Genomic DNA, 23,118 nt, shown 5'->3' on the forward strand with positions numbered 1-23,118 from the left:
ATTTTCTATTAACTATCTTCCTAGATATGTTTTCTTCAGCTCATTGAGCCTGTAATTCAAGCATTTCTGTCTCATTTTGTTAGTGGTTCTCAGATGTCTAATGATGGTTTTCTCAGGAGTCATTTGAGGAATTGGAACTTCTGACACATAATGCTCTGGTTTTGGTGATGTCACCCAGTGCCATCAAAACCCTCATGTCTTTCCACTTCCCTCTCCCTGGGCTTCCTTCACCTGAGGAGCTGTCAACCGTGTAGGAGGACATTGAGGGGTTGGAGGTTCCAAGACGGCAGGAGAGAAAGGTGTGAAGGAGCGGCTGACAGTGACTGGAACCAATCATGAATCTCAGGAAAAGGAAACCTGCCAATACCAATGAATGAAGAGCAACCTTGTCAATGTGTTAGAAACACACTGAAGTGATTTTTTTAAAAAATCAAGTTAGAATGGATGTACAAAATAAGGGCTTCCTAAAAACTTATAGAATATGAGTTTGCTTCTAGATGAGTTTTTATGTATTATTTTATTTAGGTGTATAAGTGTCTCTGTGTGTATATGTGCATATGCATATAGGTATCTGCACAGGTCAGAAGAAGTTGTCATATCCCATGGAGCTGGAGTTTCAGGCAGTTGTGAGGCACCAAATGTGGATGCTGGGAACTAAACTCAGGTCCTCTCCAAGAACACCAAGTGTTCTTATCCACTGAGCCAACTTCCCAAATCCCATAATTTTCCCATAAGAATTTACTGAACCTTCCCCAGAAGTCTGATTCCACTGGCCAAGTACAGCCAACTGAGCCAAGGTCTTAGCATGTCCTCCTTGGAATAATGACCCAAATTAAATATTCCAGCAAAATCTGGAAAGGAGTTGATCTGGAATGATCAGGGCTGCTCTGTAGCGGGTTAAGCAAACAGCTACTCAACAACTGAGATTCACTAAACCCAAGTCTCCATCCTGGGCAGGCATCACTATTATACTGTCCTCTGATATCCAACCATCCGGTAAACACAGATCACTCCTCTGCAGTTCTCTCTGGTTGCTCTCCTCAGCCCTTCATATTTCTCCTCCCCTAATTACTCTTCTTTTGTTCTGCAGAACTAAGATAGCCCCACAGCCTGAGCAGGCAGGACCCACAGTAAAAAGATGCATTTTCCCTTTAAAATTCAAACATGGTCAGTTGTGGACAGCTCTACCCCCACCAGCACTGGTTGCTGGACAGGCATGGACTTGGGGACACAGAATACGTGTTGCACTGAGGACACTGGACCAGTCAGACTGAAGCTGGCTATATAGAACTGGGTGTCAGTCTGAGGATGTGACATACTCCATAATTGCTCCAAAGGCAAAAAAAAAAAAAAAAATGATATTGGAAAACGACAGCTAGAAGACTTGTCGCTCTGAGCCAAAGGCTCGATTCTGGGAGAGATTCCACATGTTCTTGCTGGGGTAGCAGAGTGACTGTGTCCAAGGACAACATCTGCCAGCAAACCTTGCTCTATCTTTGCTTGTTTGCTAGCCCCACGGGCCCACTGCAGTACCCAAGTTCAACTGCAACTGATTAAGAAGCCCACATAATGATCTGAAATGTCAAGTGCTTCTCCATTCTAATGAGATGCATCTGGAATCCTTCCCAGATGAGAGAAGGCTTGCTTCCCTTTGCTTCCGAGCTAGAAGGATGACAGGGGAGGCAATGATGAATGAAAAGGAAATCAAAAGCCAGGTGATGACTTCCTGTCACACAAGGAAAACAACAGATGATGTGTGATGTTGGTGGCATCAACTTTGTAAAGAACTGCGAAGGAATGGAGAGACGGCTTTGTGGCTGAGAGTACTTGCAGTTCTTATATCGGACCTGGGTTTGGTTCCCACCTTCACAGTACCTCCTACTGCCTGTAAATTCCAGGTCTAGTGAATCTGACACCCTCTCCTGGCCCCCATGGGTACTGCATACAGGTGACATACATTCATATATTCATACATTCATACAAAATGCTTATACCAAGTTAATAAATAAATATTAAATAATAGCAATACCACAACCAGCAAATATGACAGAACCAAGGCACCTGATCCACTGTTCCGCGGCTTTTACAAAGACCCCTATCTTACCCTGATGAACTACAGACATCTTGGGCTCAGCATTCAAGACTCTTTGGAGAACAAGTGTATTGGCTTTCATTTATATTCACCGTAAATACACCAAAGGAAAAAGAAACCTGCTACCCGGAATCACACAGAATTAACAGATCTTTTTCCTGCCTGGTTTGCAGCCTTCTGCAGAGCATATAGCTTCCCTGTGGCCACCAAGCCAAAGTGCCACAAATGAGTCATTTAATACAAATGTAGCAATTTAGATGTCTCAGATCTTTTCTTTGTAAAGGTTTTATTTATTAGACATACAGTGTTCTGTCTGCATGTATCCCCGGCACCAGATCTCATTACAGGTGATTGTGAGCCACTATGTAGTTGTTGGGAATTGAACTCAGGTCCTCTAGAAGAACAGCCAGTGCTCTTAACCTCTGAGCCATCTCTCCAGCCCAAGCTTCTCAGATCTTAAGGCAAGAAATCTTGGACGACAGCAATGGAACCGTGTGAAGTCCTCAGATGAGGATGTGTTTCTGGCCTCTTTCTGAGCCGCTGCAGCCCCATGCATTCCCTGGCTTCTACCTGCATTCTTTTAATCCCTGTCTTGAGCTGACAGTTCTCCACCGCGTCTTTTCCTCTACATATGCTTAACCCTATCTCCATACTTCTCCCTTAATTGTATTTATTTTTAATATTTTTTCATGGGGGATATATGTGGTATATGTATGTGGGTTTTACAGTGTGTGCATGTGTATATGTGCAGATGCATGCCTTCTATGCATATATGCAGTCAGAGGCGGTCATGGGTGTCCAGGTCTATTCCTCTACATCCATTCCCTTTAGACAAGCTCTCTCAGTGAACTCGGAGAGAGACTGGCGGCTGGCAAACCCCAGCAATCCTCCCGTCTCTGTGTCCTACAGCACTATGGTTACCTGGCTTTTTGCATGAGTTGTAGGGATTTAAACTCAGGACCTAAAACTTCCATAGCAAGTGCTCTCACACCCAGCTATCTCAGCCCTCATATTTCACCTTCCATGGCCCAGCTCCCAAAACTACAAAAAAAAAAAGGGGGGGGGATAGCTGAAAACTACATTTCCCACATTCCCTTGCAGCTAAGATCACCAAGGTAGCCTGGGTTCTGACTGAATGAGGTGCTGCTGTCCACTGAGAGAAGATATTAACCTGTTTTTAGCCACCTTGATTCTAGATAGAAGTTCTGGGGGGGAATTCTAGAGTCCATCTTAATAGTGCTTCCAGCTCGTGTGGCTCCAGTCCGGTTTATAGGACTTCCAGCGAACTATCAAGACCTCTTTTAATAAACATGAAAGTTCTTGTTTAAATTTAGGGTGGGTATTGCTCTCGTTGATTTATAAATAAAGCTGCTTTGGCCTATGGCAAGGTAGGACAGAGCGAGGCAGGAAATCCAAGCAGAGATATAAGAGAAGGGCAGAGTCTGGGAGACACCATCTTGCCAAGGAACAACATGCCAGAAGACCAGTAAAAGCCATGAGCCATGTGGCAATACATAAATTAATATAAAAGGGTTGATTTAAATGTAAGAGCTAGCAAATTATAAGCCTGAGCCACCAGCCAAGCATGTATAAATACTATTAAGCCTCTGAGTGGTTATTTGGGGACTGCAGGAGGGAGAGAAACCTCCCATTACAGGTGGAGGCTGAAAAGATGGCTCAGCAGTTCGGAGCACTAGCTGTTCTTGCAGAGGACCCTGGTTCAGTTCCCAGCCCCAACATAGCAGCTCACAACCAACTGTAACTCCAGTTCCAGAGGATTCCACTCCTCCTTTTGGTTTCCACTGGAAGTGCACACAGGTGGTAGACAGACAAGCAGGCAGGAAAAGCACTCACAGAAAAAACAAAATAAATAGATCTAAAAGAAGATTAATAGGAAAATTGATACACAAATAAGGCTTTGGTACTCTGCCACTCTACAAACGGCCCAGTTTCTACAAGTTCTATATGACTATGGTGTGTGTGTGTGGGGGGGGGGTGTTCTGATTGCCAAGTAGTCTAGGCTGACTGGCAGTGACCCTGAGGGATCCTCCTGTTTCTTCCTCTCCAGCATCAGCATCAGGAGCATTCAGCATTGATGGGAGATGTCATTCTATAAATATGTTTCTTTTATTGGTTAATGAATAAAGCACTGTTGGCCCATAGGAAGGCAAGATAGGCAGGACTAGTAGACAAGGAGGATTCGGGGAGATATAGTCGAGAGGAGTCAAAATGTAGGACACAAGAGGAGTAAGAGGTCTGGACCCTCTCTCCAGTAAGATAAGATCACAGAAACACTTAGATTGATAGAAATAAGTTAATATTTAAGACAGAGATAGCAAATAAGAAATGCTAGTAACAGGCCAACAGTTTCATAACTAATACAGTGCCTGTCTGTGTTGTTTGGGGCAGATGCAGCTGTGAGACCAGGCTGGAGGGAAAGCACTCATAACACAGCTCCGTGATGAGCTTTTTATGTGGATTCTGCTCATGGAACACAGGTCTCCATGCTTAAAAAGAAAGTACCTTCCTGGCTGAGCCATTCCCCAGTCTCTCTATGGTTTTACTGTGCAATAAGACTGTGTGAGACAGTGACATAAACAATTACCTCTTGCCATTTTTCACAAGTGTACAGTGATTGGAGGTGCTGCCAGGACAGGGGCTGAGCTCAGCCGATTGGCTGCTCTTCCTCAGGCATTATCACCTCAGCAAATCCAGGAGAGACTGGGGAGATGAGTCCTTCCTGCCCCAAGTGTGATCCCCAATGAGATCACACTTGCTCTCACAGCAGAGTCGGGCCTTCAAGACAGCAGAAGCACACAAGGCATTTTGATGTCTGCTCTCAATCTAACATCAATTGATCAACTTAAGATTCCAGAGCTGGGGGAACACATTGTATCAAATACAAATGGCTTCAGAGTCACCTCCCAAGGAAATTCTAAAACAACAAAACAAATAAACAAAAACATGGCTACTCTTGCAAATGAACTGGCATAGTTTCCTCTGGATCTCAGTTTCCTCATGCATAAAATGGGAAGGCTATCACGTGCTTTCTCCACGTGTTAAATGAGACTATGGAGGTTAAACACTGAACAGAGTGATCACTCAGTGACCCTCTGGTATATTAATTTATTTTTTGTATCTTTCTTCGTGGCTTTCAGTAATTGATAGACTCTCAGGGAAGTATTTGTTAAACAAATTAGCCATGCAGCTGGCTCTACCTACCAGAGGGATTAACAGTCTTTTAATGACTCCTCAGACTTCCAGATTTATCATGAGCCCATGCTTCTTACATTTGTTGGACATCAACCTGTCCAAGCTTAACACGGAGTCCTCTTGAAATATATCCTCCAGCTGTTCAAACACATTCTGTCCTCTGGGCATTTATATGGGACAAAAGAACACACACCCCACCACCTCAAACAGACTTTCCTGAAGGGAATGCCATGTGTGTGAATCTTGCTGATTACTATTTCAAATTCCCATTTCCGACAGATCGAAAGTAGCCAAGGGTGTCTGTATCGGTCAGTTTTTCTGTGACTATAACAAGATATTTGGAGCTGGATGGCATGTAAAGAGCTCAGGATTTTGTAGACTGAAAGGGGGAGAGCAACAGGGCGAATCAATAAGCTGGAGGGGCTGGAGAGGATTGTTCTTTCATAACACCTTCCTCTAGGGAGGAAGAACAATCCCATCCAAAGGCTGAAGCTTCAGTGATTTCCCACCTGGCCCCAGCTCTGAAGGGTCCACCTTGACATTACACACTGCAGCCCAAGCTCCCTGCTGCACATCAGTGGTTCCCAACCTGTGGGGTGTGACCCCTTTGGGGGGGTCACATTTCAAATATCCTGTATACCAGATATTTACATCACCATTCATAACAGTAGCAAATTTACAGCTATGAAGCAGCAACTAAATACTTTTGGGGTTGGGGGTGACCAGAACACGAGGAACTATATTAAAGGGTCACAGGTTGAGAACCAATGCCATCCATGAACCTTGGGCAAGAAGCCACACCCAAACCACAGCAGGCATTCTTTGGTTATATGGTGGGTTAGTCATTCATATCCCTACATCCACCTCCTTCCATGGTGTCTGCTCCCACTCTTCTGGGTTTGCTAGTGTGACTTGCTCTGGCTAATGGAATGAAAGCAAACATTGCAGAAAAGAGGGTAGCAAGATTATAAGACCCAGGGGTTGTATGCAGTGAGACAGTGTTTTTCTGTATATGACAGAGAAGCTTTATCCATAAAATCTCAACAAAGTTGTTGCCTACATAAGACGTGAACAGTGACAATACGAGCTGACAACATGAATGGGTGAAATCTCCCAAGGCCAAGAATTACAGGCAATGAATGAATGGCTGGCTACTGAAGGGGAAAATCGGTCTTCCCTAGGGATGAGACCTTCTGTAGTTTACCCATTCCCAAGTGGTCAGCCCTAAATACATACACGCAGAAGAAACACTAAATAGATTGTGTGTGTGTGTGTGTGTGTGTAAAACAATAACTGAAGAAAAGAATTTTAGAGGGGCCTGGGGAACCATGGAAGAAATTAGAGAGGAAAGGGGAAGGGGTGGGAATGAAATAATTCCCAAAATAAATTTAAATTTAAGAAGAATTTCCATTTTAAAAGCAAGTACCTTGGATTCCAGAGGACAGTGAGCAACTTTGTTTCCAATACTGGATAAGTGAGTGCTTGAAGTATGTTACAACCTCACTTTAAAACTGGTTCCAAGTGTACTCTGTTCAGAGACAGAGAGTGAGTAGCAGGCACTGGATATACAAACATGCAGATTTAACACCCAGACACTAAAGTTAAAAAAAAAAAAGTTTAATTACTGTTCTGGGGCTGAAGAGATGGCTCAGCTGTTTGGAGGATTTGCTACTCTTGTAGAGGACCCAGGTTCAGTTCCCAACACTCACCTGATAGCTCATAATTGTCTGTAACTCCAGATTCAGGGGATCCAACACCCTCTTCTGCCTTCCACAGGCCTCAGCCATGCATATGGTGCACAGACATACATAAAAACAAAACATTCAAACACATAAAACTAAAAATGAAAAAGAATTAATATTGTAAGGCCAGTGAGATGGCTCAATGGGTAACAGCCCTTGCTGCCAAGCCTGATGGCCTGAGCTAATGATCCCCAGGCCCCTTAAGTAGGAGGAGAAACCTGAAGCCCACAACTTGTCCTCTGACTTCCACAAATATGTTCACACATACAATAAATAAATAATCGTTCTTATAAGTATAAATTTGTCAGGATATAACCATATGGCATATATTCAACCCTATTTTCTGACTAATGGACAGGAACTACACATAAAAATAATACTGAATACCTGATACTTTTTAAAGCCTGATTTTAAATTCCATTGTGGTGAAAAAGGGTACTGGCAATGAAATTGGCTCCCTAATTACATCTCATTAGCACTACCATTAATTTACAATTCCAGGGTGCATGACGCCAAGGAACAATGCCTTACCCAGCTTGGTACCATAAAGTTCCCAGCACAGGTGCATAATGGGGACCTGCCTGTTGGCCAGATTGTGCCCAGCCACAACGAAGAGCAAGCCCTCATGTCTTGCCTTGAGTTTCAGACAACTTTCCCCAGCCTCCTTCCATGTGGCTGCGGGTCCATGCATCTAATAGAAACGGCAACTTTGCTTCGCCATGGACACCAGTGAGCAAAGGGTTAAAGGGCCCTCTGTTGCTGAGAGGCAGTTGTAGATTTTGTAGTCTTTAAATTAAATGTTAATTCACAGAGTAACTAATTTATGGGTATCTTTTGTACCATCTCTGGGGATCTCTTTTCAGTTACCTCATGGGGTAATGCTAAAGAGACGAATTAAAATACCAATAGATGCAATAAAGCATGAGCGTTCTCTCTCAGAAACACAGGTATACACAAACACAAATGTATACAGACACACACTTGCAAACCTACAAACACATACATAAGCACAGACTTATTCACAAGCACTTGCAAATACACATAGACATATATTCATTAACATGCAAACATGTACATAAATATACACAAATACACATAAACACACATAAATACATATTTACACAAAGACACAAATATAAACACACATATATATACACAGATAGAGAAAAAGACACACAAAACCACAGACATACACTCTCCTCGGATCTCAGTTTAAAGGCAAAGGTCTTGTACCTTATCTGGCATACCTTTAGACAGTTTGGAAACTTGTTATTGACTGATTTCATACAGGATCTTGAAGGGCAAGGATCATTGTTTTCCTTCCTCCATGTTTCCCCACAGAATAGCACAGTGCCTAGGACACTGGACATGTCCAGGGAGGGGAGGAAAAGGAGTGGATTGAACACTATACATGGTTTCTTTTTTCTCTTTTTTTCATTTTAAAACAATCTATTTTCATTTTACATACCGATCCCAGTTCCCACTCCTTCCTTTCCTCATGCTCCCCTACCTTCATTCCACCCAACCCACCTCCACTCCTCAGAGAAGATAAGGCTTCCCACAGGGAGTCAACAAAGTCTGGCACAGCACTTTGAGGCAGGACCAAGGCCCTCTCTATATCTAGGCTGAGCAAGGTAACCCTCTAAAAAGAATGGGCTCCAAAGAGCCAGTTCAAGTACTAGGGATAAATTGTGGTCCCACTGCCAGTGGTTCTACAGACTGCTTAAACCCCACAACTGTCTCCCACATTCAGAGGGCCAAGTTTGATCCCACTGTCAGTCCAGAGTCAGTGAGCTCCCACCAGCTCAGGTCATGTATCCCCAAAACGATCTTGCCCCCTTTGCCCCTATTATTATTCCTCTCTGTATTTGACTGCACTCTGGAAGCTCAGTCCAATGCTTAGCTGAGGAGCTCTCCATCTGTTTGCATCAGTTGCTGGATGAAGAGTCTATGATGATAATTAAGGTGTTCATTAATCTGATTACAGGGTAAGGCCAGTTCAGGAACCCTCTCCATTAATGCTTAGGGTCTTAGCTGGGATCATCCTTGTGGATCCCTGGGAATTTCTCTACCACTAGACATTTATGATCAACAGTGGGCTTCAGAGGAAAAGGATCTTGCAGCTGGGAGATTTCCATGAACAATTAAGATGTGAACTTTGGATCTAAAGTGGTACTTTCCAACCTTGATGCTATGGGCATCTACAAGGAAATAATTATTTGCTGGGTAGAGCTGTTCCATGCATTATGATGAGTCTAGAACACCCTTGGTCTCTTCCCTTAAGACACCAATAGTAAGGCTGTGCTTGCTCTTCCAAAGGACTGGAGTTCAGTTCCCAGGCAGCTCCCTATCACCGCAACTCCAACTCCAAAGCATCCTATGCTCTCATATGGCCTCTTTAGACGGACAGACATGCATGCACGCACACGTGCGCGTGCACACACACACACACACACACACACACACACCTTTAAAAATACCAATAACACCATAACCCCTACCCTACTTTCTGTAGCTGTGATAAAATTCCCTGAAAAGGGGGGGGTGGACATTGGTAGGATTTACTTTAGCTCACAATTGCAGGTTACAGTCTATGATAGCAGTGGTGTCATGGCAGAAGGGAATTAAAATAGCTTTTCACATCACATCAACAGTCAAGAGCAGAGAAAAATAGGTGCACACATACTCATCTGCTTGCTTCTGCTCAGCTCAATTCTGCTACTCTTTCAAGAATATTTCATTTTTATGTGTATGTATTATGTTTGTGGGACTGTGTGAGTGCTTGCTACATGCATTTGGTACTTATGGAAGGCAGAAGAAGATATCAGGTCCCCTGGAACTAGGGTTATAGGTGGCTGTGGGCTGCCCTATGCAGGGGCTGGGAACCAAACTCCGACTGTCTCTAAGAGAAGTACATAATCTTAATCACTCAGCCATCTTTCCAGTCCTGATTTCCCCACTGACATACAATTCAATACACCCATACCTAGAGAACTGCCCTCTGTGGACTGGCTCGTCTCATATCAATTAACTTGTATATTATATATAATATATTATAGATCTGTTACATATAACATAATAGTATATAATAGTAATATACTTTCTCATATCAATTAACTTAATTTAAACAATTCCCTGTAGATGAGCTTACTGGTTAACCAACTATAAGCAATCTCTCCCTGTGACCCTCTTCTAGGTCCTAGGTTGTGCTAAGTTGGCAATTAAAGCTGACCATTGTAAGTGGCCGTTTCTTCATCCTACCCCATTCCACAGCCACTTCTAAATAATCACTCAGAAGCTTAATGTTAATTACAGACTGTTTGGCCTCCAGTTCAGGCTTATTACTTACTACCTAGCTCTTCCATTTAAATGAACCCATTTCTATTAATCTATGTATTGTCATGTGGCCGTGGCTTTACTGGTCTGCTGGCATCTTGCTTCTTGGGTGGCTCGCCTATGTGTATGTCTCTCTCACACTCTGCCTTTCTTTCTCCCTGTCTCTTTGTTTAGCTTCCTTGCTTGGCTTTATTGTGCCGTGCTATAGGCCAAGGCAGCTTTTATTATCAACCAATGAGAGCAACACATATTCACAGCTTACAAAAGAATTATCCCACAGCAGACCATCACAGTCTCCACCAATCAGGAAAACCTCAAAATATAGCAGAAGTTCTCTGGAAAGTGGCAGGTAAACTCATTCTCCTCTTCTCTCTCCTCAGTTGAGATCATTCATATAGATATGTTCAACCCACATCCTAGACCACACGTGACCAAAGATAGCTATAAATGCAATCCAACACAAAATATACTTGAAACATCATGATTTTCTTGGCAATGTTTTTGTGGCTACCACAAAGCTCCCAAGTGTGGAGCCTGTAGATGTTAACGTTGTATAGCCTTCACAAGGTGAGATGCCTCTGAAAGGGTAATCCTGGAACTGAGTATTATCTCAATATTTGCTAATATAACAACAGACATCTTGAAGAGCCTAAGATATTTGGGATGTCTTTTATATTCTGCTTAGAGGGTTCAGAAAATTGCATTATTGGAGCCATAAACCTCATTGGGGTCTAAGAATATAGAGTTTAACTTTAGCACTGTCTTGCCTCTTAAAATTGACCAAGCAATTTTATCAGCCCCAGATAAATACTTTAGTAATAACTGTGATGCCCTCTAACTGTAGCATCGACATAAAATGGCACCTACGGGCATGAAAAGTGTTAGAAACAGGAGCCAAATTGAAGGTTGCCTCCGTGACATGCATGGCCTGCCTGTCTCCCAGTGTCTCCTCAGTGCAGGGGGTGGCAGCTGTTAGGCTAACCTCCCTGTTCACTGGCAAGAGCTGATGCTGACTCTGTTCGAAATCCATCCTTCTGCATCCGAGGCGAGTCTACAGACAGTTCTCCACTAGCCGATCTCTTCTTGTGAACTCAGCCTGAGTCTGCCAGAAGTAGATCGATCGGAGGGTCTAGTCCTGCAGTGGGGTTTGCTAAAGCCTGGCCTCAAAAGGAAAGAAGACAAACAAAGCAACCCAAGCCACATTGCGTCCCAGATCCTGGCAGGGTCCCCAACCTGCTTCCTGACCGCCAGGCGTGTGTTCTGCTCACCACACCACCCCCTGCTGCTGTGGCGTCACTGTTGGAAAGGCGCACACACGGCCTTGGCACACACGCTTCCGCAGAGGGAGAGAGCACAAAGGAAGACAGATGAGAAGAAAGGAGCAAAGCGAAGGAGAAGGACAAGGCCAGAGGGACATGCAGAATAAAGAGGGAAGGAAGAAGAAGAAGAAAAAAAAAAAAATGGGAAAGCCCAACCCAAAGGATACACAGTTATACTGTTTTCCCACCAGGTGTTTGACTTTCATTGTGGTTTGAAGGGAAATGCCCCCACCCCCACGCCCGCCACCACCCCCACCCCCGCCACCACCCCCACGCCCGCCACCACCACAGGTTCACATGTTTGGACACTTGGTCCCCAGCTCGCGGTGCTGTTCCGGATGTGGAACCTTTAAGAGATGGGGCCTCACTGGAGGTAGTGGTTCTCAGGGGACAAGCCTTACATTTGAAAGCCTGACGCCCACTCCCTGCTGTCACTCTGCTTTTGTATGATCGATGCAATGTGGCTGGCTGACCTTATGTCCCTGCTGCCATGCGTGCCCCTCCATGATGGACTACTGTGTCCTTCTGGCACTGTGAGCCAAGGTAAACTCTTTCTCCCTTAGGTGCTTTGTTCAGGGTTTTGTTTTGTTTTGTGTTTTGTTTGTTTTGTTCTGTAATCACAGTAACAGAAAAGCAACTAAGATAGCGCAAATATGGACTTGCTGGCAGGTGCCCTGCATGTGGTTTGCTTTTACTTTGAAAGGTTTACTTGCTTTGTTCCTACACTTGGACCTATGGGAAGGGACAGTCCTGTGTTGCATCCTCTCTTGGGCGATGGAACTTCCCCCAGCCCGTCCCTACCCACCCCCTGGCCAGCAGAAGGAGTCTTCCATGAGCACACAAATGTGTCAATCCATAGAACTCAGCCTCCAACAGTAAGACCTTACTTTGAACCCAGCCATCTCCCTGTTCCCCCAAGCATGGCTTCTCCTTTGACAAACAATGACCCAAGGCCTTTGGTGGAAGAGGAGGGGGGTGCAAAGTTGCTGTTTGGGAATTTAATTTGCTGTAATCGACCCCTCTTAGCATGCAGAGTTACACAGTGCGAGGAACAGAATTAATCTCTCCCAGAAAGAATTGCCTTTTTGCTGTTATGAATCTAATCACTTACGAGACTGGGTTGGCATTTTGGGTTTAGAGGGAGCTCTCAGGAATGAACACCACCAGATTAGGTTTCAAATGCCACCTGAATAGGGCACTTCATTGGACGGGGAGGGGAGAGGTGCAGGGGGGGGGTCCTGCAGACAAAAGATGCAATGCAGAGCTAATAGAGGCTCTTATGTCCTTTGGTTCTTTCAGAGACCCACCATGCAAAGAGACAGTTATGGAATGAATGCATCACCATGGGCCTCTTGGGATACCCTGTCCCTATCCCTTTATTCCCATGATGCTACATTCTCTAGAGCAGGTTGGCAGGCCTGACAATCATCATGGCACCCCCATTATACCGGGGGATGTGTCTTCTCCATGCATGCTGTTTTATAATCCTCAGAGGTGGGATTTCATAGCACAGCAGTGTGTTTGCCTTTGACATTCCCCTAAGCAGGATTTATTGCCTCCAAGACAGATGTGACTTGAATCGATTATGCCTTGTAAGCGTGCACTCTCCAAGCAGCCTCTAGGCTCTCTGCAAGACTTTTGTTTCTTTTTCCTGGCTTCATTCAATGTGCGGCTGATGTCAGAGAATCTCATCATAATCAAATACTACTAAGAGACCTGTGTGTACCTAACTAAGATACTTAGGAAGCCCACCAAGTCAAGGCATGTAGTTCATTCTCTGCTTTTGTCCCACAAAATCCAAACCTACAAATTTATCCATTGATATAGTAAAATGCAGAGACAGGAAGGCTATGCTTGTAGGCTACATTAACATTCTGTTGATACTCTACTATTGCACTTAGAATAACAGATAAATATACCCATCTGTCTTTGGAAGAAAGATATGAAGCAATGTTTAAAAATAGATGGAAGATAACTGAATGTCACAAAAAAACCATGGTGGTCAATGATGATTCTCACTAAAAAGATGTATTTCTAGATGTCTACTACAAAACTCAAAACTACATTTTGGAGCTGGAGAGATGCTCAGTAGTTTAGGACACTTATTGCTCCAGCTAAGAACTCAAAATCAGTTCCCAGAACCTATGCCATGAGGCTCACAACTGCCTGCAACTTCCATCCCTGAGCATCAGATGTCCCTTTGTGGCCTCTGCAGGCAGTGCACTTATGTGCACATACAAACAGATACACATGCACATAATTACAAATGAAACAAATCTTTAAAAAAATAAAGCGAAACCACCTATTACCCTAGTCATCCACAAAATGCCATTCCCTAAACAGCATATGGGATTAGTGGTATTAAACTGAAAGAGGGCACCCAGAGATTCTGTGCAACCCAAGGTGCTGGGAGGTCATGATTTACTTGCTTTCCGCAAAACTTCCAGAAATTTAGTGTGTGTACTTGTTTGAAAGAAAAGCTACGAGGCTGGTACCTTGAAACTAAACTAAGTACATCCCACTTCATCCTTTATAAACCTAAAAAACAAGATTTTTAGCTAACAATTTCTAAACAGAAAGAGGCTTGAGACAAGAATGTATCTAGACAGCGCATGACAATGCTTGACCAACTTCCTGTGACAATTTTCCTGGAGACACAGACCCAATCTACCTTGATTGTAGAGTGTGGGACTAGAGAGGAAGTGCCACAAAACCCTATTGTACTTTGTTGAAATGAGAACATTTTATACGTGTCAGTTCAGGAACAGAAGAAAAGGAGACAAGGAAATATTCTGACACAGGAACCTTGTGAGATGGGTTACTTTAACTCCCAAAGGAAAGCAAGAAAGCAAACAAGTTGGGGTGGGGGGGGGGGGAATGAAGGAAGGAAGGAAGAAAGATTACTAAAGTCAATAAGGATTCAAGATGCCAATCCAACATTTGATGGGAAATAATCTTAATAATGTAGATATTTTGACATATAGTGATGATACATATTTCTGGGGTGCAGGGTGGTAATTCACATGGGCACAATGTGTATGGCACAAACTGGGGTGAATAGTATCCCCAGTTTCTTCCATATGCCATTGCACTGGGACACTAAAATCTTCTTTTTTACAGTAATCAATAAAACTAGCAATGAATTCACCAGGTGTGGTGCTGCATGCCTGGAACCCTAGGAGGACTGCTGTGAGTTCAGGCCCAGCCTGGGCTACCTACCTTGGAGGACTGCTGTGAGTTCAGGCCCAGCCTGGGCTACCTACCTTGGAGGACTGCTGTGAGTTCAGGCCCAGCCTGGGCTACCTACCTTGGAGGACTGCTGTGAGTTCAGGGCTATCCTGGGCTACCTAGTGAGATCTTTTCTCAAAGCACCAAAATAGCAATAATACATGCACTGTTATGAACTCTAGTTGCTCTGCTGTGCTGGGGACTCACTGCTCCGTAGCCCTCAGCAATGGGAGCCTGTTTTCCCTCCGATGCTAAAGGTTTTTAAAAGTTCAGTGCTCTGCATTAGTAAATTCAATTCAGATGAGCAAAAGAAATGAGGAGGCTTTTATTCTCTGGGATTTTGCAAACTAGAACATAACACACTTTCCTTGGGGATTCATTTCCACACTTCCCTGGGCTGCGATGTCAGCGATGGGATTGGGTCCAGGCATTGAGCAAAGCCACGCTTTCAGGAACAATTTGCTTTCTTTATTCAGTAAATTGCTCTAAATTTTCCCTTTTATTCCAAGTCTTAAAATTGGCTGTTGTGGCTTTAGAAGCCTTCTTTTCTCCCCCAGACAGGCTTGGGAAGGAAGGGAAGGCTGAATGGCTGCTAGCTAAAAAGAGAGTCTGGAAGAATAAGAATTTAAATGAAGGTTTTGCATAATTTGGGGCTCAGATCCCATGGGGGCAGCCTCAAACACTGACAGGTGAGGAATGCAGACTGGTCCCACCCGCTACAGTCTTGGTGAGATGAAATCCAGATTTCTGGATTGATCATGGACAACAAAACACAAAGCATCATCCTGGCAGAAACAAAACGTAGAAGGGTCGCGGCTCAAGACTCTCCCACCCAGAGCAGAACTCAGGGAACAGCTGTACCGACCTCACTTCTTCAACAGAAAGCAAGCTTCAGAAAAACACTTTGGAGACACTTCGCACAAGAATCCCCCAAAACAAAGGCAGTTTCCTAAAAGTACTTCCAGATTCCCAAGAGAGAGAAATGACAATGAATTCTAGAGCAGTTTGCTGTAACCAAAGAAGATACCATCTGGCTCTTAAAACACCTGGTGTTTGCCCATCAACATATCTGGAGAGACCCAGTAACAAAGACAGAAGGAGAAGAAAGATTACGTTTAAATATTTCAATAGAACCGCCTATGAGGAGAAACCTTGGAAAACAACATCTTAACAATAGTGCAAAATGGGCAAGTCCCCCTACGGCGTATTCATTGCTAGTGTCTTAAAGTGCTGATTCATTTGCTAGGGGCACATCAGACACAGCTAAATATTTACCAGCTACTCAGAGATACACTTTTGGATCAGGCCTTGCTCCACACCGACACCCTTGCCAGTTTTAATGCCTGCCAAGTGTGAACGTAAATGCATACTTTCTCTTCCTCAAGACTGAGGGGGGATGTGCTCCATTCTCAAAGGCAACACATACATTATTTTTAAGCTTCAATACCCTGACTTAAAAAATACAAAAAACAAAACAAAAACAGTAAAACCTAATGAAAAGCCCAGTCTTCACTGTATCAGAGTACCTCTTAACAAACAGTTGTTTCTGGCAACTGGTGATTGGCTTGATAGTTTAGCATCCTTGGATAGCTATTTCCCCAAACAAAACATTTAAAGAAACCACAAAGACAATCCCAAATCCATTAGAGGCCTGTCCAACCTGTGGCCATGAATAAGACCCAATATAAAATCCTAGACTTGCATAAAACATGATGAGAATTTTTGTGATATTTTCTTTGTTGTTTTTGGTAACTAAACTGTGCAATTCATGAGTGTGAACTTTTTAGATGACACTGCCGTGTCGTAATGACAAAATCCTGGACAATCCTGGGCCATTCACAACTGTTCTTTGTACCTGGGCATCCATTAAGAGGTGTCTCATCAATATCATGGAGCTCCTCAGGGTCTCTTTCTCCGTGGGTAGAAAGGGGTCGTCGTCTTCCTCCAATGCCTTCGACTTGGTGACAATGAAATGGGAAATCTGGTCATTTAGGGTGTGCAGTGACTGCACGGCTGTGAAAAGACAAAGAAGGAAATGTAACAATGCTACTATTAACACTTCTGCCCACAGGCACATGCACACATGCATCCCAGAGAGTGTCTGCAACCACCCAGTGCCAGGATTGCAAGTGCACACCACCAAAACATGCTTTTAACTTGGTGTGATTGTCAGCTTTGATTGTCAACTTGATACCTAGGGAGAGGGTCTCAGTGAGGGACTGTCTGCATTGGGTTGGCCTGTGAGAGACTGTCTTAAGTTCATTGATGCGAAAAGAACCATCTCACTGTGGGTGAAACCATTCCCTAGGCAGGAAGTCCTAAATTGTCAGAGAATACAAGTAAGCAAGAGAGCCATGTGTTCATTTCTCTTTGCTCTTGACTATGGGTGTGGTGTGACTAACTATTTGAAGTTCTTGCCTTGATCTGTCCACAATGATGGACTGTAACCTGGAATCCCAAACTGGAATCAACCCTATTTTCCCTTAAGTTGCCTTTGACCAAGGCCACATTACATTATATTACATTATATTACATTACATTACAGCCAAAGCAATGAATTCAAGACACATGAGTTCTGGGAATTAAACCTAGGTCTTCGGACTTGTAAAGCAAACAATTTACTGAGTGGGCCATCACCCTGGTCCCATAACCAGTAACCTTGAGTGAGAAACTGATCCACCATTTCCAAAGGGAAATCAAGGGTGCTCACCCAAGGGACTAGCCAGGTAGGTGCAGAGAGCCTGAATCTCTTCAACAGTTTAATAGCTAGGTTGTGTCTGGTGACCACCATTTAAATATTTATTCCAAACTCTATAGAGATCTTGAGGACACATTCATCAGCAAAACCAGATGATGTGGGACCCGCTTCATGGAGCACCCAGTTTCCCCAGGAAGCATACCAGGATAGAGTTAGCTGTGCACCATAGATGTGACTTTTTGGTCAGTATTCAGAAACTAAAGATCAACAGGGTACCAGGGTGTGGCCCTACACTAGATTTAAACTTATGATAGTGCAGGAGGCTATTTCCTCCTGATGCAGATGAACTCTGCCATTAAAGTTTGTGAAGGGGCAATGGCCATGTTTTCCAAACAGTACCACAAGCAAGCTGGAAGGACTGTAATTTCTCTGTCATTCCCACACCAATTATTATCTGACTTGTTTATTATTATTGCTGTCTTTTTCCTATGCACTTGATAAGAGTTTTCATGTGTGCATTTGTACACGGGTATGTGTATAAGTTTATGTATGTGTGTGAATGTTTGTGTGAGTGAGTGTCTTGTGTCTATGCATTGTTATATGTGTGTGTACATGTCCGTTTGTGTGTGTCTGTGTCTATGCATATGTGAATGTGAGTGTGCATGCATGTATGTGTGTGAGAGTATGTGAGTGTGTATGGGATTAAGTGTGTGCATGTGTGTATGGGTATGTGTATGAGTTTATGTGTATATGTGATTATGGGTGTGTATATGTTGAGTGTTTGAGTCTATGTGTGTGTCTATGAATGTGGTGTGTGTGTGTGTGTGTGTGTGTGTGTGTGTGTAAGAGAGAGAGTAGGCCAGAGGTTGATATTAGATATTGTCCTAAGTTTCATGTCTTCTTTTTTGAGACAGGACCTCTCACTGAGCCTGACCCTCATCCTTACAGCAAGACCATCTGACCAGCTGGCTCTATGGGTTTCCCTGTATCTCTTTCCTCAGTGCTACAATTACTGGCAAGTATCACCCTGCCTGGTTTTTTATGTGAGTGCTGGGATCTGAATTCAGGTCCTGATGATTTCCTAGCAAACACATTCACCGAACCACATCCCCAGCCCCCAGAGGTAGTTTAATCTGTTTTCTGCTGTCTCAAACACATGGAATGTCAAATCTCAATAAACATTGTTGAACTAATTTCTTTACCTTTCCTTAAATTCAAAGTCCTTTCCTTATAGCAAAGTCCATAGTTTTCCAGGTAAACCTACACTTTTTTAAGCCAACAAGGAACAACTCCTGGGCATTCTCAGTAAAGCTACCACATGAAAATGATTCTAAAATCCTCCAGGGTCCAGAAATCATCAACAAATTCCAACACAGTAGTAAGGCTTAAGGAGACTGTGCTTCCCCCCAAAGGCAGTTAGAGACACTGCTCACCATCTCACTGTCAACAGCTGGGAAGCCTGAGAGCTATGCTGTACAGATGTGGGGTGGGGCGGGGTGTTGTCTGTAGTCCTTGAAATGGAAGGAGGCTGTGTGATCCTGTTACGTGCATGCAGCTGACATGTGCAACTCTCTGCCCCACATACACACAGTAGATAGAGTTAAAAATTTTAAAGCAAGTCTGATATATATATATATATATATATATATATATATATATATTCAATATTTTTCATATGCACATTATGTTTGTAATATATATATATATACATAATATATATATATATATTCACACACACACACACACACACACTGCAGCTCCTTCCATTGAAAAGTGGAGACTCAATTCCCTGTGAGTCTACCTGGCCCTAGCACAAAAGGTCTGAAGTCTATGGGCAAGTCCATTCTGCATGAAGCTAGCTGCCATGTAAGATACTTGTCATCACCGATACTGATTGTCAAGTGCTGGGATCTAGAATCATCTAGGAGACCCCTGGGCATGTCTGTGAGGGAGCTTATAGATGGGGTTCACTGAGATGGGAACCATTTAATGAACTAGGGTCTTGGATAATGTAGAAACAAAAAAGTGAGTTGAGCACCAGTGTCCATCACTCTCTGCTTCCTGACTATAGATGCAATGTGACCATCCATCTCAAGTCCTTGCTGCTGTGTATTCCCCACCATGATACTGTATACTCTTAACTGTGAGACAGAATAAGCCATTCCTACCTCACGTTGCTGTTGTCAGATGTTGTGTCACAGCAACAAATCACTAACATAGCACTTGAAAAATCAGAGACCATATTTCTCCAAGGAAACCACATATGCAGGTTGCATGGAGAGAGGGAGAGATATTCAGGCAGCTGATGCCATCTGTCTATCCACCCATCTACCCATTCACTTATCCATCTATTCATCCATCCATTCCACTCATACACCTACCTGTCTTCCCATCCATTTATCCATCCATCTACCCACTCACCTACCTATCCATCCACTTATACATTGACCAAGCCATCATTCACATATCCATTCATCTACCTACCCATCCATCCACCTATCCACCTGCCCACCTATCCATCTACTCACCATTCCATTCTCCCATCTACCTATCCATCAATCCATCCATCCATCTATCCACCTATCCATTATCCATACACCTACCAACCCATCCATTTACCTATCTACCTGCCTTTCTATCTACCCATCCACTCATCATTCTAGCTACCTATCCATCTATCCATCTACCTATCCACTTGCCCATCTATCCTTCCAACCACCCATCCACCCACTAATATATCCATCTTCTCATTCACCCATCCACCTATCCATTCATCCCAGGTGGGTAGAAAACTATCTGGCAGGGTTTGAGAAATACCCTCGTGGTTAAAAAAAAAAAATACTTGCTGGTTTTGCAAAGAATCTGAGTTTAGTTTCCATCGACTATGTCTGACTGTTCAAAACTGTATTAACTCCAGCTCCATGGGATCTGACACCCTCTTCTGGCCTCTATAAGTAGGCATATATATGTGGCATACAATCACACAGACATATACAAATAAAAAAATAAGTTAAGAAAACTAACATCCAGGACATTCTGAGGACAGAAGATACAACAAAGAGAAGAGGTGATGAATCTATATTCATGTTCACGAGGAAACCATGTGAATATTCCATCTGCAAGGTCTCGTCCACCTGCCTCATCCAAGTCACCCCAAATGCAACCCTGTCTCAGGAGAGCAGAACCGAGTTGTGTCTCTATCTCATATCCCCCTCTGTGACTCACAAAACAGCATAGCTACATACTGATTAGGGTAACTCAGTTTGGGGGTACTTTGTTATGTAGCAACACTTAACTGTAAAATATAGCTGTGACACCTCCTGAAACTCAGTTCCAACGGTAAAACAATAGTGCTTTCTCACTTCATCGCCATGTGTCCTGTTGCTGTAACAAAGCACTATGACCAGGACAACTGATAAAAGAAAGTATCTAATTTGAGAATCCTAGTTCCAGATAGCTAGAGTCCAGACCATCGTGTTAGGAAACATGACAGCAGCCCTAGCAGGCATGGAGATGGAACATTAGCAGAGAGATCACATCTTGATCTCCCAGCATAAGGCACCTCCCTCAACAAGGCCACACCTCCTAGTCCTTCCCAGGCATTTCCACCAACTGTGGACCAAGCATTTATATGTTTGAGCCTATGGAGGCCATTCTCATTCAAGCCACCACATCATGTCCCCAGCATTAACCACTGCATATAAGACCAAATAAATAGAGATGTGAAAGAGAAAGGTCATAGCACTCCACTCTGTCCCCACTCCTCCCTTGTCATCATAGAACTGGGAAGCTGTACACATTATTCTCCATTTGCACTATAAAATCCTCAGCTAAATAAAGCTGTTCTTAAAGCACATGATGGATTAGAGACTGGAGAGCCACAGACACCATTCCTCCCTACCTGAGGTTAGGAAATGAGGTCATAAAACCCAGTTTACTTGGTTGATTGTATCGAATGTGAAATGACATTCAATCTGCTTGCTGTGTATTATCTTGGTCCACAAATCTGCAGAAACATACTTCTAAAGCAGCTTATTTATCTGAAGTGTTGTCTGAATCTCCCTGAGCATCAATGAGCACTTATTTAGGCTTCTGATATAGATGGCACGCTCATGGTTTGGTAGAATGGAAATAATGCCAAGTCTCAACATTCTGTGTCATTTAAAAAAAATAGAAGACTGAATAAAATTTCTTAATGTGTTCAGAAGCACCCCACTTCTGCTTTTATGGGTCAGATGGAGCACAGAATGTGATATAATAATGATATGACCTCAGATGCTCATTTTACACAGATGAGTCCAGATATCATAGAGATGGGCCATTATAGTATTTTTATAGGGAAAAACATGCCTGATGAATCATATCATGGGGCAGACCCACTAGCAGCTCCATGGATTTTATGACCTTGTTATTTATATGGTCCATAGATACGAACTAATAACCAAATTTATCCCCATGTGTTAAACAACCATTGCTCTTCACAAATCTCAAAAGCTATGATGTATTTTGCATTAAAATGTTCACCCATTTCCAGTTCTTGTTTTAATGGAATCCCATTAAATAAATGAAGCCTTAATAATTCAGACTTTTTTCCTTCCCATTGTTATAATAAAACTCAGTCTGCTAGAGATGAGGATGCAGAGAGGTCAGAACCCTCCTGTGTTGCTGTGGGAAAAGGTTTGGCAATGGACCAACAAATAAATATAGGATTTCCATATGAATGGGCAATGTACTCTTAGGAATATAATCAAAAGATTTGGAGAAAGGTGTTTGAACAAACACTTGCCTGTGGATTGTCACACCAGCATTAGTCAACACAGCCAAAGCTGGAAAGTACTCATTCATTGCCTGTGAATTAGTGGATGGGTAAACACAATCTGGTATATCCATTCAGAGGAGCATTATTCAGTCATACAAAAGGAGTAAAACACTGATACATGCCACCACATGGATGAACTTGGGAAAGTTACACTAAGTGAAAGAAGCCAGCCCCCCAAAAGATCCCATGTACAGGAACCATCCAAAACTGGGCAAACAGTAGAACCAAATAATTAACAGATTCCAGGGAGTCTGGCTGGAGAAATGGGAACAGCTGCTTAATGTTTAATAAATAAAGGGTTTCCTTTGTGGGGATGATAAAAATATTCAGGGAAGAGTTATGGTGATGGATACACTCAGCAAACCAACCAAACACTACTGAGCTGTGAACTTTAAGAAATTAAAACAGGAAATTTGTCTATGTGCATTCTACTGCAGTTTGAAAACAAATTGTGAGGCAGGAAGGTTGCAAGCTCAAGGCCAGATAAGGAGTATTCTGCAGACTTTATAACTGGGATTTGGGGAAGGGACCTGAACTTGACCTGAACAGGAAAGACCTGACCTGGAAGGAAAGAACTAATTCTTGCAAGCTGTCTTCTGACTTCTATGTATGTCTCATGGCATGCACATGTACACACGCATGCACACACACTTAATAAATGTAAGACACTG

The 23,118-nt window shown here is 43.2% G+C and overlaps 1 protein-coding gene across 1 annotated transcript in view; it reads right to left on the minus strand.

Moving 5' to 3' along the window:
* The window catches only part of Kazn (kazrin, periplakin interacting protein), a 941,992-nt gene that overhangs the window by 697,515 nt on the left and 221,359 nt on the right, over positions 1–23,118 (minus strand). The window contains exon 2 of the mRNA XM_051173736.1: positions 16,786–16,943. Coding sequence (XP_051029693.1) covers positions 16,786–16,943 — 158 coding nt within the window. The remainder of the gene's footprint in view (positions 1–16,785; positions 16,944–23,118) is intronic.

This window comes from Phodopus roborovskii, unplaced genomic scaffold (genome assembly GCF_943737965.1).
Source record: "Phodopus roborovskii unplaced genomic scaffold, PHOROB, whole genome shotgun sequence".
NCBI lineage: Eukaryota > Metazoa > Chordata > Mammalia > Rodentia > Cricetidae > Phodopus > Phodopus roborovskii.